This window comes from Sarcophilus harrisii, chromosome 3 (assembly GCF_902635505.1).
Source record: "Sarcophilus harrisii chromosome 3, mSarHar1.11, whole genome shotgun sequence".
Taxonomy (NCBI): Eukaryota; Metazoa; Chordata; class Mammalia; order Dasyuromorphia; family Dasyuridae; genus Sarcophilus; species Sarcophilus harrisii.
Genome location: NC_045428.1, coordinates 365,858,710 through 365,877,545, shown reverse-complemented (window position 1 = coordinate 365,877,545; position 18,836 = coordinate 365,858,710). Strand labels below are relative to the sequence as shown.

The following is an 18,836-nucleotide window of genomic DNA, read 5'->3' as shown; positions in this document are numbered from 1 at the left end:
ATAATACCACACTATGAGAAGGACTATTAACTTAAGAGTCTCTGATGCATAAGCTAAATAAAGTAGACCAAAGGAATTAATCTTACTCAATTTTAACTGATGCCAAATTCCCGTTTAACATCTATTACTAGAATGAAAAGCAACTAACAAAGCTCAGTGAGTCATGTTAAGGGCTATAAACAAGGTTAAAAAAAAAAAAACAAAAAAAACCCAACAACAACAATAACAAGCTATAATGATCACACAATAACATAAATTAATCTTCAAATTTACTGTTACATTCATTAAATGGGCTAAGATTAGGGTTTTTATTCAATATGGCAATTCTCCTAATATAAGGAGAGATTTACAGTAAAGTGATTGCTTTTTCATATGCTATAATATGTCACTGTTAATTCATAAGCAAAACATTCCTAAAAAGAAGTAATCAAGGAATACTGTACCTTCAATGAGGAAAAATATTATATACACCCACACACAAGTACATTTGAATGTTAAACTACATTTTCTCAAATTAAAAAGAAAAACCTTTAATCTCATGAGAGGTTCACCTCAAAAATAAGTTTAATATGTTTTTTGTTACAGAGAGTGGTATTTTCGTCAAATGCATAAAATATGCATGAATTCTAAAATTAGGAAAATGATATATCTTCACAATTTTTATATAAAACATGCTATTAAAAATATGTGCTTTCATTGTTCTGTGCTGATTGATATGAGTTAATAAATATTTTAAAAGAAACTTAAGAAAATGCCAAGACCTTTTTAAGTTCTATATTTGACCTTAAAGCATATGTCTCCATTTCATTGGCCAAGTGGTCAGATAAACTATAAGGGTAAGGGATGCCAAAGTAATCAGCCTCCTCCTGCAGTGCAATTCGAGTTTGCTCATCTTTAGGAATCCGAACTTCCCCATGAAGATAATCCAAAAGGTATTTAAACAGATTTCCATCACGATCAATTAGACAAGCCCCTAGAAATACACATAATACATAAAATAATTAGACAGATAAATCAGACCTTCAACAAAATTTTGCCAAGTCAAATATGTACCTAGCCAGTCTATGGATCTTTCGTGATCATATAGTATTTTTGCTATTTTTTCTTAATAGGCACTTTTTATAACAGCAGTTATTTGCTTTTTTTTTTTTTAATCTGATAATTATTTCACGTAGAGAGGAAAAAAACTCAAAAGATTCATAAAATATAATGGATAAAATCTTTCTTATTCTAATGCTGGGAAAACTGGGGGGGGAGGGGCGCAAAGGGGGAGAAATCTACTTGCTCAAATTCACAAAGCAAGTTAACTTGAAGTAGGAATTGCTTTCTTTATAAGGTAAAAAGAAAATATAGCAAATACACAGCCCCCAATTTACAAGTGGATATTATTAAAGTTCATTTTAAAGTCAGTTGTTTGATGTAGTGGCACTGCAACTCAGCTAGATTATGGGTTAAATAGATTTTTTTTTTTTTGAGATGGCCTTGGAATCTAACCACTTTTTATAACATCATTTCTATGGGAAGATGTATTCCAATTTTCAACCTGATACTGGGGACACTGAACACATTTCACCACCAGATCCAGCCAAAGAAACCTCTAGTTGCTGCTGTTCTCCAAGGGGACTTGTCCTTCACTTTTAGGTGGAGAAAGAAAGGTGTAAGAATAGATAATAGTTTTGTAGCACAAGGAAGAAGGAAGGATCTTCTCTAGCCATAAGGCAGAAATATTCATCCCCTAACACTAGGATAAAACACCCATTATGGTAATGATTTATATGCAAGGGACATTTTATGCTGGATACTCAAGGAACATCTGTATTTTAAACTTAAGTGCAACCATTTTTGCTGCTTAAACTGAAAAATGCAGAAAATATTGCTCTTAAATATTATATAGTTTGAAACATCAACCAAAAAAATCCTTTTCCTCACCCAATTTATACCAGCTATCATTCAGCTGGGAAAGTAATTTTTTTAAGACTTCACTAGCATTAGCACCAGGAATATCTCTACTTTTCAGAATCATCCAATTTCTTTGATCTAACAGGAAACATGAAACTGGTTCCATGAGCCCCAAAGGCAAATAAAGATGGTAATAATAGCATCAGAGCCCTAGAATTGGTTTTTTTTTTTTTTTTTAAAGTTTATTTCTGTATCTAGCAGTAAACTTTTGCATCTTTCTATTCTTCTGGATACATCACTGTACTGAAATGTTTCCTTAAGCATATGTCAGATCATGTAACAAGACTATGTAACAAGTCTAACACTAAATCTACACTTACATTAGTTGCTCTTTGTCACTTGTGCGTCAGACAGCTGCTCTCTCCACAGAAATAAGCGCTCTACTGTGAAGAACACAGGGAGAGACTAATACATCTAATCATCCTAAATACCTTTATCCATGAAGTTGCTCTAATGTAAACTGAGTTTCCAAATAAAATAAATCACATTTTTAGGTGTCTATTGTTCCTGATGCTTTCTTGTTTCTTCCCTAACTGGGCCAAAACAACACAGATTTTGGACATTGGCCTGAACTGAATAAAGGTGCACTTCTTTCATTTTCATATAAAATAACAAGAAAGAAAATGCCAAATAGCATTATGTCCAATGACATTATTAACCAATATATTTTATTATTATTAGCTAGCATTTATATAGTCCCTTAAGGTTTTCAAAACATTTTACAAATATTAACTCATTTTTAATCCTTACAACAACCCTAGGAAGTAGTTCTTTTTGTTATCATCCCTATTTTACAGGTAACTGCTGGGGCAAACAGCAGTTAAATGACTTGCTCAGGATCACAGAACTAAGAAGTGTCTAAGGCTGGATTTGAATTCAGGTCTTCCTGACTCCAGGCCCAGCACTCTATCCACTACATCATCTAATTTTGGAAAGTTTTAGTGAACCCACTTTAATGAAGATTTATAACAATATTTATAACTTTAATACATTTACCAGATTCATCCACCTTTAGAGGAAATCGTCCACTGAACATAGATGCAAGCATCGACTCCTTAAAGCGGCACAAGGACTCACGCCTGGCTGTATAAATACAGCCTCCCACATTAAGTCTGAGAATATCCAGCACCTCTTCTGCCTTGCTGCCTTCCATTGCTCCCACCAACTGTCCTAATTATTAGGCCACAGTACTATCCAAATCTGCAAAACAGTTGTGCTCATATGAATTTCCATGAGTGAATAAAAAATAAATATACAACTACAATTTCCTATAATACATGAGAAGCAATCTATTTCTAGGGCTTCAAAATCCATCTTAAGTGACAGCAACACTGCTTTAACACATAAGACAATTATGTATGCTAAAAGGTATAATATCGTAAGGGTTTTTATTTATTACTGATTTTTATGCCAAGTATTTTATGACTAAAAGGCTCATATTATAAAACTAAACTGAAATAAAAACAATGAACTATGGAATAATTTTATTTTCATAGATATTCTAAAGTACAATAACTGAAAGTTAACCTTGACAGAACTAAAGCTACAATTTAAGTTCAACTTAATAAATATTTACTAAAGCCACTATGGCTAAAATTAAAAAAAAAAAAAAAATAAACCAATCACACTGAAAACTGTATGAAAACGTGTGTGTGTGTGTGTGTGTGTGTGTGCGCGCGGGCATGCAAAGAACTTGAGGAAGTCTTCCTTCCACCATGGTAGATTTATGGGACAACATAAATAAACAGAATGTAAATGAATTGAATGGGCTACACTTTGTATCATTGAAAGAAGTACCTACCATCCCATATCAATGAGATCATATCTCAAAACATAGTTTTGGACAATATACAACGACTAAACACTTGTGATAGAAAAATGAAAAACTGCATAATCTCTGCTTCAAGGGATTGAGGTCCTTATATTTTAAGAGGTAAGTAAATGAGTCAGATATATATAAAAATAACTACTAAACCTTATAATATAATTAAATACACATTAAAGATCAAGCAGAGGTAAGAGAGATACAAAGCAGGACAACATAAATAAGCAGAAAGAGAAGAAGAGAAAGTTTCATGAACAAAGTGGCACTTTTGTCTCTTAGGAAGAGAATTATTTTAATGGGTAGAGATATTTATTTAAGGAAAAGGGGAAGAGCAAAACTAGATTGGGGAATGGAAAAAACTTCACTTGAGGTCAGTAAATAGAATGAAATGAGGCTTTAAATATATTAGTAGTTAGCTTCCAAGAGTTTGCTTGTCGAAAGAATTTAAACAAGAAAATAAAATATTCAGTTAAGTAACTTATAATTATTGCTGAACAGATAAGGTTAACAGTGGTAACCATCATTTAAAATTCATTAACTTAGGCCTTTTCTACTAAAACTCTACTTTAATGGCTAGCTCCAACATAGAAGTGCCACCAGAGCATCAAAAACTATGCCAACATTTTGCAAGCGTTGGCAAGTCTTAGCAAGCTGGAAAGGCTTCAGGTATAGAACCCAATGATGGCTGTCTATGCCTGACATACAAAAATTAGCTTTATTACCAGAACTGGCTCATTACCAGGTAATGAATGCTTTTAGTCATAGCAACTGATGAAAATGATCTTTTTTCTAAAACTAGTAATCAGTGAGAAAGCATTTACACCAATTTAAATATTAAAATAAGAAAGACCTAACCCTACATCCTATCTCACCAGATCAAAATTCTGAGTATGATGGCTGACAACACATCCTCCAAATCCTATTAAAAAAATCTTCAAGTCTGCTTCATTCTCTACTTTCAGGGTGGCATTAAGGGTCAACACTTAAAAACCATTTTTAAAAGGATCAAATGTAAGAAATCAATGAAATATCATTGATAGTGATAAATTTATGGAACCTAAAAGATTCCTTCATGGAAGTCATTCCTGGTTCCAATAATTAGATCACTTAAAATTAGACTAAATTTGAAATCTCTACTAAGAGGTTCAAAATACTCTTTTTTTCTTTATACTTTACTTTTTTTTTTTTGTTTGTTTAGCTATAAATTGCTTTTGGATTCTAAGCAAAATCAAAGAGAAGCATAAAGAATAACCATATTGATTAAAACAAACTAAACCATCATGTCCCAAATTAAAAAAAAAAAAAAAGATAGGACCTATGCATTCCTATAGGAACTACCTAAGTGAGGAAACACTCTCTACCAATTCATTTAGGTCAGCATGGTCTTTGCAAATTAGATTCTTAAAGAGTTGTCCAAAAACACTTAAAGATAGAGGTACAAGTCCAATATGTGGTTAGAGGGAGAACTTGAACCTAAATACTCCTGGCTTCCAAAATGTATCACCCCAAATATCCATCTAGAAAACAAATTCCTTCTTCTGTGTGTTTCTTTCCCTCTCTCTCTTCTTCTCCCTTCCCCCTCTATCTGTCTCTACCTGTCTCTCTGTCTCTATCTGGTCTCTGCCTCTCTCCAGGAAGCAGTCTGCAAAGGCATCCTTCCTGTCCCTCTACCCCATATAAAATCACCTGTGAGCCAAAAGAACATCCCAATAAAACTTTTAGGCCATTTGGTAGCAGGGACGATAAGAGAGTAAAAGGACATTTACTTCTAAACATCTTAAGCAGAAGCTGTCTCTTCCAGAAACCTTTCCTGATTTCTCTCCCTAGTTACTTTTGTTCTCTATCTCCTCAAATTTTTCTACAGCAGTTTGTCAGTCCTCTCCAGGGCAGTTTCTTAACCCAGAGTTTGTGAACTTATTTGTGCATTGTTTTTTGCTGTTGGGTTTGTTTTGATGACTATTTATTAATTTTTTGTTATAAGTGTATGTTTTTATTTTATGCATTTAAAAACATTAATCAGAGAAGTTCATAGGCTTTGCCATAGCAAGAGGAGTCTACTGGACTAAAACGATTAAAAAACCTACGCTCTATGAAGCTCACACAGTTAAGTTATATACTCTTTTCTCCACCTCTATTCCAAGGAGAAAGTAAGCCCTTGGAGGATAAGAGAAACTAATTCATGTCTGACTTCGCATGCTCACCTAGTAGGCGTTTAATATTTTCTGAATTGAACTGATAGCTTGAATCAATACCAGAAAGCTTCCCAAAGGTGGAGTCCATCAATCAATCCGTCTGTCTGTCTGTCTGTCCGTCCATCCATAAGCATTCATTAAGCACTTGCTATAAATGCATACTACATGCCAAGCCGGAGATACAAAGAACATTGCTACCCAAGAAGCTCAACTCCCCCATCCTTCCCAAAGTCACACTGGGGATCGTCATTTCTAACCCATTCAAATGACCACGGCAGGCCAGCGTAAACACCTCGGGCCACAAGCACCTCGGGGCGCTGTGGGGCGCGGGGCTGGGGATGCGCTCGCCTGCGGGGCGGGGGCGGGGATACTGTGCTTGCTCGCGCCCCCGCAACATGGGCGGGAGGGGCCGGCACTGAGAACTTTCCCTGTCACGCAGGGCTGCCCCCGCAGACGGGCTCGGGAGTCTCCCTGACCTCCGAGTCGGGAGGTCGAGGGGGAATCAGTCTCCTCGCATACCGCAGCGCGTTCCGGCCTCGCCCCCATCACCCTCCCGGAGTTCTCATCCCTCCTCTCTCCCACACCCCCCTGTCGTCGCCCCAACCTTCCTTACCTGCGTCCCCGCCTCTCCCGGGACGCCGGCCTCGGCCCGGAACCGAGGCCCTACCGGCTTAATAACTGGGGGCCCAAAAGGGCGTGGAGAGCTAAGCCGAGGCGGGGCAGCCGGGGCTGAGGCTTCCCTCCCTCTCTCTCCCTCCTTCCCCTACGTCGACCTCAGGCCGGCGGCACAAAGCCGGCCCAGACACGGAAGTGGAAGCGGCGGCAAGCACTGGCTTCGGCGGCAGCGGCTTCAGCAGCGCCTCCTACTCCTTCTACGATCTACGGGCTGCGCCCCCGTGCGGCCCCCGCGGGCCACTGCGGGCCACCTAGGGCAGCAGCGTGTGGGCGGGGACGGGGGCGGGGGCCGGAGCCTGCAGTCCCACCCCCTGGCCGCGCGCTTTCCCCTCCTTCCAGCTGGACTGGCGGCTGTTGGGACTGTGACCCCGTGTGAGGAGAAGAGTCTTCGGTAAAAACGCTATTAAAGGAAGAGAAGGAACATGCTGGAGCCCTGGAGCCCCAGCTCATCCAGCTTTTCCTGATCAGGCCGACCCATCTTCACTCAGGTGTATAAAGAGTAGCCATGACTTTGGCCCTGCCCTTCTGGACTGCCTCCAAGACTTTCTTTGGGCTGTCACACAAACTACTCATTAGACATACTCATCTTGAAAAACTGGTCCCATTATATATCTTCTCCAGCTGTATCTCTCCACTAATCTCTTAGAAGTAGAGTTTCCAGCATTATTTCCTGGTGAGTCTCTTTTAACGTGAACAATAATCAGCTCAGATCATTAAGATTTAGATCTGGAAGCAACCTTAAAGGTCATTTTCATCAATCCATCCATCATTTTACAAATGAGGAAATTTAGGCCCAGATATGTTAAATGACTTGACCAAGATTACAAAGGTAATAATATCTGGGATTCCAATTCAGCGGGTCCAACTTCTAGATCAACAGTAACAAGAAAGCAGTTCCTCTGATGAAATACTGACTATGTCTACTATGCTTATCTCAAGGACAGAATAGTCACAGTATCAAAAGATGTCAGAGCTGGAAAGAATTCCCAGAGTCCTTCACTTCCTACGAATGCTCTCTTCACCAAATTGGAAAGATGAATTTTCTCTAGCAGAAGAGAAAAATGAGGACCCAAAGACTGGAAAAAAAGAAGTAATGACATTATACAAAGAGCAGGGAAAACATAGAGCAAACCCTGGGCTAATGAACGCAAATGGAGCACAGAAAGCAAATCAAAGCAAAAAGATCCTCCAGACTCCACCAGGGCTTCTTGACTCCATATATAATTTGTCATTTCTCTCTACGCACACACATTTACCTGTCCCTATAATCAATTACCCAAGGCATAGTTCAAATCTATCTTTTCTCTGAATTTTTTCTGGTCACCCCCAGTCAGCAGTGATAAATCCCTCATTTAACCTTCTCTGTTACTTTATTTGCACTACACTTAGGGTGCATGCCTACTTTGCATTATGCATTAGCCTACTTTTTCACTCTAACAACTAGCCAAGCTGGCATTCTTGCTATTTCTTACACACAGAAATCCATCTTCCAAACCACTGCCTTGGCAAAGGTACTCCCCATGCCTACAATTCCCTCCTTCCTTATTCTCCAATTCATAGAATCTTTTACTTCTTCCAAAATTCATCTCAAGTGCCAGTTCCTACATAAATCCTTCCTGACTGCTCCCTCAACTCCTAACATCCTCCCATCCTAAACTATATTCATTTTGTAATTGTTCTGTGTAGACATATATACACACATTGTCTCCCCTGACGAACTGTAAGCTTACTGAATGAATACAGGTCGGGACTGTTTATTTTTTGTCTTTGTTTTTCTAATACCTGACATAGGTCCTGGCACATAGTAATCTCTTAATAAATATTTGATTAATTATTAGAATATAATAGATTTCCAAGCCATTCTACAATTGATAAATGGTCAAAGGATATGAACAATTTTCAGATGATGAAATTCAAACTATTTCCACTCATATGAAAGTGTTCCAAATCACCTCTGATCAGAGAAATGCAAATTAAGACAACTCTGAGATACCACTACACATCTGTCAGATTGGCTATGATGACAGGAAAAAATAATGATGAATGTTGGAGGGGATATCGGAAAACTGGGACACTGATGCATTGTTGGTGGAGTTGTGAACGAATCCAACCATTCTGGAGAGCAATCTGGAATTATGCCCCAAAAGTTAACAAATTGTGCATACCCTTTGATCCAGTAGTGCTTCTACTAGGCTTTTATCCCAAAGAGACACTAAAGAAGGGAAAGGGACCTGTATGTGGCAAGAATGTTTGTGGCAGCCCTGTTTGTAGTGGCTAGAAACTGGAAAATGAATGGATGCCCATCAATTGGAGAATGGTTGCGTAAATTGTGGTATATGAATGTTATGGAATATTATTGTTCTGTAAGAAATGACCAGCAGGTGAACACAGAGAGGCTTGGAGAGACTTACATGAACTGATGCTAAGTGAAATGAGCAGAACCAGGAGATCATTATATACCTCAACAACGACACTGTATGAGGATGTATTCTGACGGAAGTGGATTTCTTCGACAAAGAGAAGATTTAACTCAGTTTCAATTGATCAAGGATGGACAGAAGCAGCTACACCCAAAGAAAGAACACTGGGAAATGAATGTAAACTGTTTGTATTTTTGTTTTTCTTCCCGGGTTATTTTTATCTTCTGAATCCAATTCTTCCTATACAACAAGAGAACTGTTTGGTTCTACACACAAATATTGTACCTAGGATATACTGTGACATATTTAACAAGTCTATACTTGCTTGCCATCTGGGGGAGGGAATGGAGGAAGGGAAGGGAAAAGTCGGAACAGAAGTGAGTGCAAGGGGTAATGTTGTAAAAAAAATTACCCAGGCATGGGTTCTGTCAATAAAAAGTTATAATTAAAAAAAAAAAAAAAAAAAAAAGAATATAATAGATTTCACAGTATTTCCTGGAATGTCAGAGCCAGAACAAAACTTAAAAGTTTGGGAGATTCAAACTGAAAAGGAAACTGAGCTATTTAGCAGTAATTTAAATTTCCCTGAAAGCACATCTTGACTTAGAAAATCACATGTTAACATTATGTTCTATTGTATTTTCACGTTTTTTGTTAAATATTTCCCAATTACATTTTAATCTCCTTATAGCTGTGCTCAGGAATATTCCAGGCAATGTTGTTCTCAAATCCAATGACTTCTTTTTCAAAAAGAGGAAACTGAGGTCCAGAGAAGTAAAGCAACTTTTGTCCAAGTGAAAAAGCAAAGATACTAATGCACTTTCAAAAAAAAGTCTAATCTAGCACATTGAACATAGTGCCATCTCCCGATCTAGAATGAAAGTGTTTTTTGATGCATCTTACTGTTATTCATCTTTAGACACTGGTTAACCATGTTCATGGTATTAGATCAACAAACCAAAATAGTCAAAATACCTATTTGATTAGTAACTTATAAACAATACTCTTTTATACTTCATTCTCCTTCTAAACTATGCCACTGATGAAAGGATTACAATCCAGTGAATTGTAATCACTTGAAAAAAATTAAGATAGTTCATGAACAAATAAGCCTTGTCCTCTAATTTCTTTTCTGAAAGTATAATCTAGAATTCAGTGAATTAACTTTTACAACAAAGTACAAAATCCTATTTTTTATTCCTAGTGGGTTCCTTGTTGTTCAGTCATTTCAATCATATCTAATTTGCAATGATTCTTATTTGGGGTTTCCTTGTCAAAGATATGGCAGTGGTTTGCCATATCCTTCTCTAGATCATTTACAGATGAGGAAATTGAAGCAAATGGGGTTAATTTACTTATCCAGAGGTCACACAGTAAGTGTGTGAGACCAGATTTGAACTCAAAAAGATGAATCTTGCTGTCTCTAGGCCTGGCACTCTATTCATTGTATTACTTAACTGGGTTTAATGTTTGGGATTAGGAGGCAGTCCCCTATCTACAAAGTTCCTTATACTAACCCCACAACTTTGTTTTGAAGAAAGTAAAAGAAAGCTCTGGATTAGATCACAGTGCAGTTAGACAGATTCACAATTTCTTTAATGATTTGACTCAATCCATAAGCATTGAGGAGTCAATGTTGACTTAAAGAAAAGGAAGTCTAATAAAATCCAGGGATCTGTCCTTGGTCCTAAATTAATATTTTTTTTAAATCAATGTCTCAGATGAAAGTATGACATGCTTGTCAAAGTTGCATTTAATAATATTTTTTTCAAAAAGATTTCAACAAACTAGAATGATATTGTTCTAACAAAAAATAAAATTTATAGAGATCAATATAAAATTCTATATTTTTTAAAAGATCAATTCCTTAAATACAAGATGGGAAAACAAGAGCTAGACAATAATTCATATTTAAAAAATCAAGGGCTTTTAGTGAACAGTAGAATGCAAACCCAAGGAATTGATCATGTAACATGGCAGCAAAAAGAAAAAAATTAAAGCTAACCTTTCCCTTGGAAGGCACAGTTCCCAGAATGTGGGAAATAATAAACTTGATGTACTCTATCCTAGTCATATCATATCAATGGTATTCTATCTGAATCTGAGTGCAGTCTAGACATATTTAAGAAGAGCACTCAAAGTTTGAATATGTTCAAAAGATGAGAGGATGGTGAAGGAATTGGAAACCATGCTGTTGCAACTATATGATGCAGTTTTATGTGTGCAACTAAAAGTTGCAGATAGTGGTATATGCATGAGCATAACCCTTTTTTTAAAAAAAAAAAAACTCCAATCCCACATCACCAATTGCCCAACAGACATTTCAAATGGAATATATTATATTTCAAAAAACAATAACTTCATCTTTCCCATGAACAACATACTTCTCTATTGGGCTTTGTAATTTTTATGAAGGCAAAATCATCCTTTTAGCATCCCATAATCACAAGAATTGTTTTAGCTCGGAGCAGTAAGTGGCACATATAAAGAAGTAGATTTTGGAGTTTGCCCAGGGCTATCAATCAACCAACAAGCATTTAAGTACCTCCTATGTGCCAGTCATTACATGAGGCACAAGGATACAAAAACAAAAATGAAATAATCCCTGTCCTCAAGAAGTTTATATTCTATGTTGAATGGGTTACTTTGGGAGACAGTGGGTTCTCTCTCTTTCCAGTATTTCAGAGAGAGATTAGCTAATGTCTCAGTCCTCAGTCTCCTCAGATCTCATGACTTATTCCTTTGTTCCACCTCGGAGGAATGGTCATACTCCAGGTAGGATCAAGACTGAAATAAGTGAATGGTTAGAGTAATCTAGTTGTACTCTGGCAAAGCAAGAAAAGCACCAATAAAACAAAAGGGCAAGAAATTTTAGTGTAGAAGACAGTATGGAGTTGGATTGTTAAATGTAGGGGTGAAATTAAGAATGGAAAAATGCGACATTAAAGCAGTGATAACAGCCTGAGAAAATACTGAGTAGAGGACTCGAGATTATAATGAAGCCAAAGAAAAGATTGAGCAGGGGTAAGGCTTAGAGATAGTTGGAAGAATTGGTTATGATCAGATAGAAGAAAGCCAGAATTTTTTATTACGGAAATGAAATATTTGTAAGATGGGAAAGACCTATCTAATTGTGGTATTCAATGCATTATGTCCAAATTCAGAGTTTCCATTATCAAGACTGATGAAAGCAGCATACTAAAGAATTACCAGTTCTGTTCCATTTCATGATTGTATTGCTAATTTCATCCAAAAAGATTTTTTTTAAAAATGGATAAAGGGAAAATGACATCTGCCCTGAAATCAGGAGGTCAAATCTGACCTCAATTACTTAACACTTCCTGGCTGTGTGACCCTAGATAAGTCACTAAACCCAAACTGCCTCAGGGGAAAAAAAAATGACATCTTAAATATCAAATTATTCCATGACATGTTATAGTTATTTGTTATTGAGTCTCCATATATAAATCATTTGTCCACTTTGTAACTTGCCCTTTATGTGTAAAATTTGCATTCCTAAGAAAATAATTTTAATGTGTATAAAAATGTGTGTGTACATATATGTGTGTATATATATAATATATATAAATTGTCATCTTAACAAAAATATTTAATGTGATGCTGAAGAATATAAAGATTTAAATATATCTTTAAAAAGATAAAATTTATCAAAAAGAACTCTTAGTTGAAGAGTAAACAAACCTAAACTTATTTAAACTGGGATTTTTTTGGCTGAATTTTCAAGTTTGGTTCAACAAGTATGCTTTTTGTTGTAGTTACTCATGGCCTTATTCCTTTCTTCCATCATTGCTTTCTCCCTCTTTCCCTTCCTTTTCTTCTTTTTTTTTCCCTTCATTTCCTCCTTCCTTTTACTTTCCAAATAAACATTTTTTACAGGGTTTATTTTTTTCTCTACCCAGACTTGTAGCACTAATTACTATATGTTGCCATAACTTTGGTCAATATACATCATTTAAACTACTGTTTTATATTTCCTTTCAAAAGCAGTTGATGCTTAAGGGGAAATTCAGCTACCAGTAATAATTGATATGATGATGACTGCTGAAAGATTTCAGAAATAACTAATGTATTTTCAGAAGATATGTTTTGAGTCTATGTTTAAATGTCCTCGATCTGTATTATCAAGTTAAAATGAATTTTTTCCTTCCTTATCACTAATCATTTTTTAAAAGAATGACATTTAAGACCTTTTCAAGATATCTAAAACAGCATTTTGGCAAAAAAAAATTATTAATATTAGTAGATTTTACTACTACATATTTAATTTATTATTCTGAAGGATATGCCAAGAAGTCTGATCAAGCTTAACTCCTTCACTACTCTGTCACTGGTGTCCTCTCAGGGTATAAGGTCTCCTTATAGAGACATCATAAATACAGATAATTCCAAATCAAGTGAACTAATTCTGCTCACTAATTCAAAAGTGTAATCCCTTTCCCCTCTCTAACTTTCTGGAGTTTTTTTTTTTTTTTTTTTTTCAGGGAGCTTCCATCTAGTACTAACACCATGATGACAGGTTATTAAGGAAATTCACACTTACTTTAGAGTTAGGTTTTTTAACTTCCAACAACTCTGAAAGTTTTCTCCTGGCGGGAGAGAGGGGATCTCAATTCTATGATAATACTAGTTATCTATAGGATTATATAGGGTGTCCCAAAAGTCTTAATGAAGCTTAAGTTAATAAAGCTTTAATAACTTAGATGAACTACTAATTTATTTAATAATTTAGTTTAAATAAGCTATTAAAACTTCAAACTGTGCTAGGATTTTAGGGACACCCCATATGGATTCTACTGGTAGTAGGGGAAGGCAAAGTTTCATTTGAGAAGGAAGGAGAATTGTCTTTATTCTGAATGGATTCAAGTACAAGTCAGGTTTTTCTTAAACCTGCCTTTTCATCATTTCTTATTGCACAATAGTATTCCATTACATTCATATACCACAGCTTGTCCAGCCATCCCCCAAATGATAGACATCCTTTCAATTTCCAATATTTTGCCAGCACAGAAAGGGCTGCTATATTTTTGCACATAGAGATCCTTCCCCTCCTATATGATCTATTTGATATATAGACCTAGTAGTGGTATTGATGGATAAAAGGGTATATACACAGTCCGGGTTTTCATTCTTTTGAATTTGATTCTTGATGTTTCTAGTTTCCACTTGCCCAATTCTAACCTTTTAGGAGTTGTTTTCCTCAACTTTTGTACTTCATTTTCCTTTGGCTAATTGTACTTAAAAAGTACTTTTTAAGTAATTGTTTTCTTTAGTGGATTTTTAAATCTCCCTTTCCATTTGGTCAGTTCTCCTTTTAAGCAATTGTTTTCTTTTTCAAAGGCGTTTACTTTTTCCATAATTCTCTTGTATCACTCATTTCTTTCCACAATTTTTCTTCGTTATGATTTTTCTTTGAGTTTTTTGAGTTCTTCCAATGGTTCTTTCTAGGGTCAAGACCACTTCCCATTTTTCTTTAGGGTTTTGCCCATAGGTGTTTTGACATCTGTTGTCCTCTGAGTACGTGTCTTGAGTTTCCCTATCATCATAATAACTTTCTATGGTCAGATTTTTGTTGTTTTGCTTACCTTTTTTGGCCTTTTTTTTTTTTTTCTTTTAAATTTGAACTCCCAGGGTTGAAGAAGCCTTATCTTAGATTTTTTTGTGCTGGGGCTGTTCAGGCCCTGGATCTTTTACTTGGTGCTACACTGATATTGCCCTGAGACCCACAAGGGACTCTCATGTAGAGTATGAAGGTGCTACTGACAGCTTACATGGTGCTGAACTGGGGTCCTAGTGCTGGTATCTGATGTGTGCTGAAGTGCTGGGGTGTTTCTGAATTCCCTTCGATATTTCTGCTACACTGAAGCATGTGGCTGTTTAGCCACTGGATGTTGCCCATTTGGCTAAAGCTATGCATTTCTGGAGTCTGCCTGTTCCCCTGGCTATGCTGAGGCATGTGGAGAATGGGGATCCTGATGTTGGGTTTTGCCTGCTCTACCACCCCAGTTCAGGATTTCCCACACTGCTTTGCTGAGGTAGAACTTGCTGCTAACTTACTGGGTCCTTTCCTGAACTTCTTTCCCTTTTGCCTGAGAATCTGATCTTTCTTGGTGATCTTCCAAGTTATTTGGGCTAAAAAATTATTTTACCCCATCTTTTTGCTGGTTCTGCTGTTCTAGCTTGCTGTTTTATGTCTGTTATTGAATGTAGTAAAGTTAGTGATTTAGGACTTCCTCCACAATTTTGGTTCTCAGAAGTGTGTTTTTTTTAATAAAATAGTTTTTCCTTGAATTAAGTGTGTCCTACAGCTGACTATTGACTAATAGACAAATCTATTAAGAACTTGATTAAGAACTACCAAATTAGATCAATAGAAATCTAATTTTGAAGGTGTTAGTTCACCATGTGCTTTAATACTTTTGTTTCTGCAATGCAGATATGAGCATAAGGGAAGCTAAATGGTACAGTAGTTAGAGCACTGAGATTGGAGTCAGGAAGACTGGAGTTCAGATTTTGTCTCAGATTCTTACTGTCTATGTGACACTGAGCAAGTCACTTAGTGTCTGCCTCTGTTTCTCTTTCAGTTTCAGTAAATGGGGATAATAATAGCACCTTCCTTTCAGGGTTGTTGTGAGGATCAGTCAAGATATTAGTAAACCACTTAGCACAGTGCCTTGAACACAATAAGTGCTTAATAAATGCTAGCTATAATTTTTTGTAAAAATGAGCTGAAAAAATATTCAAAAGTTTGATAATTAGCTTTGTGGATAAATACTTAAATCATAAGTGATTTTGTTTGGGTGAGTTCTACGCCAATGAATATTAAAATTACATTGCTATAGCTGAAAAAAATCATCAAACTTGATTCTAAGTTTCTCTGAACTTAACTAGGCTGATTTTTATACCATAAAGTCCATTATCCAATTCACACCTGAAATATTTCCAGCTTAGTAGGACCTGGCAAAACTTAAATTTTTCCAATAAAGTGCTGGCTATCTAGAACAGAGGATCAGCTCCACATCATGTTGAATTATCAGAATCACATTATATTGGGAGAAAAAAGATAATCATTATTCTTTCCTACTGAAAGATATTAGTTTACACATGTACAAAGCCAGTAATATCTTCTATGACACATACAGTACTTATCATGTTGCTTTACAAATCATGGATATTCAATACAAGTTTGCTGAATTAATGTCTTCAGGATGAATTATTTGCACAATGTAAGTTGGAAAAACAAGATTCTATACTGGACAGCAAAGTTGTTAGGGATTACAGGCTTTTATCTTTCTAACAGAGATTTTTTTTTATGTCCTACTTTCTCTTACAATTGCCTGTCACAGGAGAAAATACTGCTATTTGAGAAATATGAATTATTATTATTTGAGTAAAAGTAGATGATACTATATCACATTTTCCAATAAAATACAATATATTACTTTTGTCTAATAGAAGAATATATTCTTTGGATGATTTTTATTTAAGTCCTGTTTCTTTTTAATGATTTAAAAGTTAATACAAAGGAGGAATTTATGTAGCATTTATATATTTTATTTATCTATCTGCACAACAAAAACTTTCATTAACTAATGCCCAAGTAAATTAAATTTTTTTTATTAAAAACCTACTATATATTAGTTGTAACATGTATACTTGAATAGAGTTTTGATCTCACTGATGCGTGTGCTTCCTCCAACCTTGTACTACCCTTGTGCATGTACTAACACCTTTAGCATGAACCTGCTTATCCACGTGTGGTGTCCACCTTCACCCAACTCTTACCTGTGGTTCTAAGAAGTTGTAGCAAGTATGGATTTTTACATTTTATTTACACTGTGATAAACAAGAGATGGGCTAAAGCAAGTTGAGGTAAACAAAAAGATTCAAACCCACCTCTACCACTGAGGTAGAGGAATGTGTATTCTAAGCATGTGAAAACTTTCCCACGGCAGAATGTACATGAAAATAATTTGTTCCAGTGGCCATGAAGGCAATTGAAGCAAGCTCTATGGAATCCTTAGAGCCTGGTCAGATATGGAAGACTTCAAAGTCATCCACTGCTTCCAAGGCCAGTGCCAATTATTTTGATTTTTATCCTGCTACTGGACTTGAATGACTCAGGAAGAAAGAGTTACGCTGACAACTTCATATAGCTTTACTTCATCTAAATCCATTTCCCTTGGAAGTCAATACAATGTCCATGAGGTCACTGGGTTCCCTTGTAAAACAAAGGACAAAGAACAACAACAGTGATGACAAGGAGAGCAACCACTGTAATTGACAAGTAGACAAACTGATATAATTCAAGATAGAATATAATAAGGATTAAAACAGAGAACAAAGTATTACTAAATGAAAAGGTATATACTTTTCATTGGAGGATCAAGAAAGGCTTTAAAGGAAAAGTAGAGCTTGATTTGAACTTGAATCCTTTTTAAAGATTCATAGTTTTAAATCTGTAGTTGTACACCTCTGCAAAGCACATAGTAAGTTCTATTCTCATTTCTCTTCTAGAACCCAAGGTTAGTCATTATGATTCCAAAGTATTCAATTTTGGTTTTATTGGTGGTGTTGATCTTTCCCCATTAATACTGTAGTAGTTACTGTGTATATTGTTTTCTTGTTCTACTTTATATTTATTTTGCATAACTTTTCCATTTATCTGTATTCATATTCATTGCTCCTTCATTATAATATTCAATAATATCCACATATCTCAATTTGTTTAGCCATTCAACTAATCAATATGCCTTTACTTTATTTCCAGTTCTTTACCACAAATGCTATTCCACTATTAAAGCTATTTGTATCAGGAAGCTAAACTGAGTTGGAACACAAAAAAAAACCAAAAAAAAAAAAAACTAATTTTTTTATGGGATACAAAAAAAAAAAAAAAGCAATAGTTTTTGCCTTCTTGACTCAAATTATACCTATAGGCTATAAGGCTAATACTTAGATTACAAAAAAACTATTCCAGAAGGTAAAAAAATATCAGTCAACAAGTGAGGAAAGCTAAGAATCTAGTAATGAGTCAATTAATAGATGCAAACATATTTGTATTCTGTCCAAAACAGCTAAAGGTCTTTTCATTTTTTTCAGTAGTACAGTAAAGGATCCTTATTCACCTGCACAAAACTTTGAGTATTTTATGACTGTCTATACGTCCACACACCTATATATATATTCACCAGGTAAATCTACCTTTCAGATCAAATCAGACCTGTCCAAAATAAAACAGGTTATTTAGGGAGGTAATGGACTTCTTCTCATTAGAGATCTGTTAAAGTAAGCCTGATGAATTCTTGTCAGAATAGACAAGAAGATAAAATAAGTGAAATTTCTTTAAAAAAATATATATATATATATATACACATACACATATATGTGTATATATATATACGCACACACACATGTATATAATATATAAAGAATAACAAACATCCTTTAAAGCTGTAAGTTCCTTTTGGGTTGAGGCTGTTTCATTAATTGTGTTTATTATTGTTAATAATAATAACAACAACACTAACATTTACCTACCATTAACAAAACAGTTTTTTGCAAAGGTTACGCAGCTATGATTATCCTTATTTTCTCATCTATAAAATGGGGATAACAGCACCTACCTCTCAGCGCTGTTGGGAGAGATAATGAGAGAACAATTGTAAAGCGCTCAGCACAGTGTAAGAACTATTTATGAGGAAACTGTGGTAAAGCGAGGCTGACTTGCACACCTAGTGTCACAGG

General features: G+C 35.7%; 1 protein-coding gene across 2 annotated transcripts in view; it reads right to left on the bottom strand.

Moving 5' to 3' along the window:
* KCTD18 (potassium channel tetramerization domain containing 18) overlaps positions 1-18,804 on the bottom strand; it is a 35,100-nt gene extending 16,296 nt beyond the window's left edge. Inside the window, exons 1-3 of one of the 2 annotated variants that reach the window (XM_003764088.4) lie at positions 18,716-18,804; positions 2,956-3,159; positions 762-973 (exon numbers count right to left, since the gene is read on the bottom strand). In XM_003764088.4, coding sequence (XP_003764136.1) covers positions 762-973; positions 2,956-3,112 — 369 coding nt within the window. In that variant the 5' untranslated portion in view covers positions 3,113-3,159; positions 18,716-18,804. Of the gene's footprint in view, positions 1-761; positions 974-2,955; positions 3,160-6,589; positions 6,744-18,715 lie in introns of those variants that run through there. The other variant, XM_031960229.1, reaches the window with a different exon arrangement.
* Between the last annotated feature and the right edge of the window lie 32 nt (positions 18,805-18,836).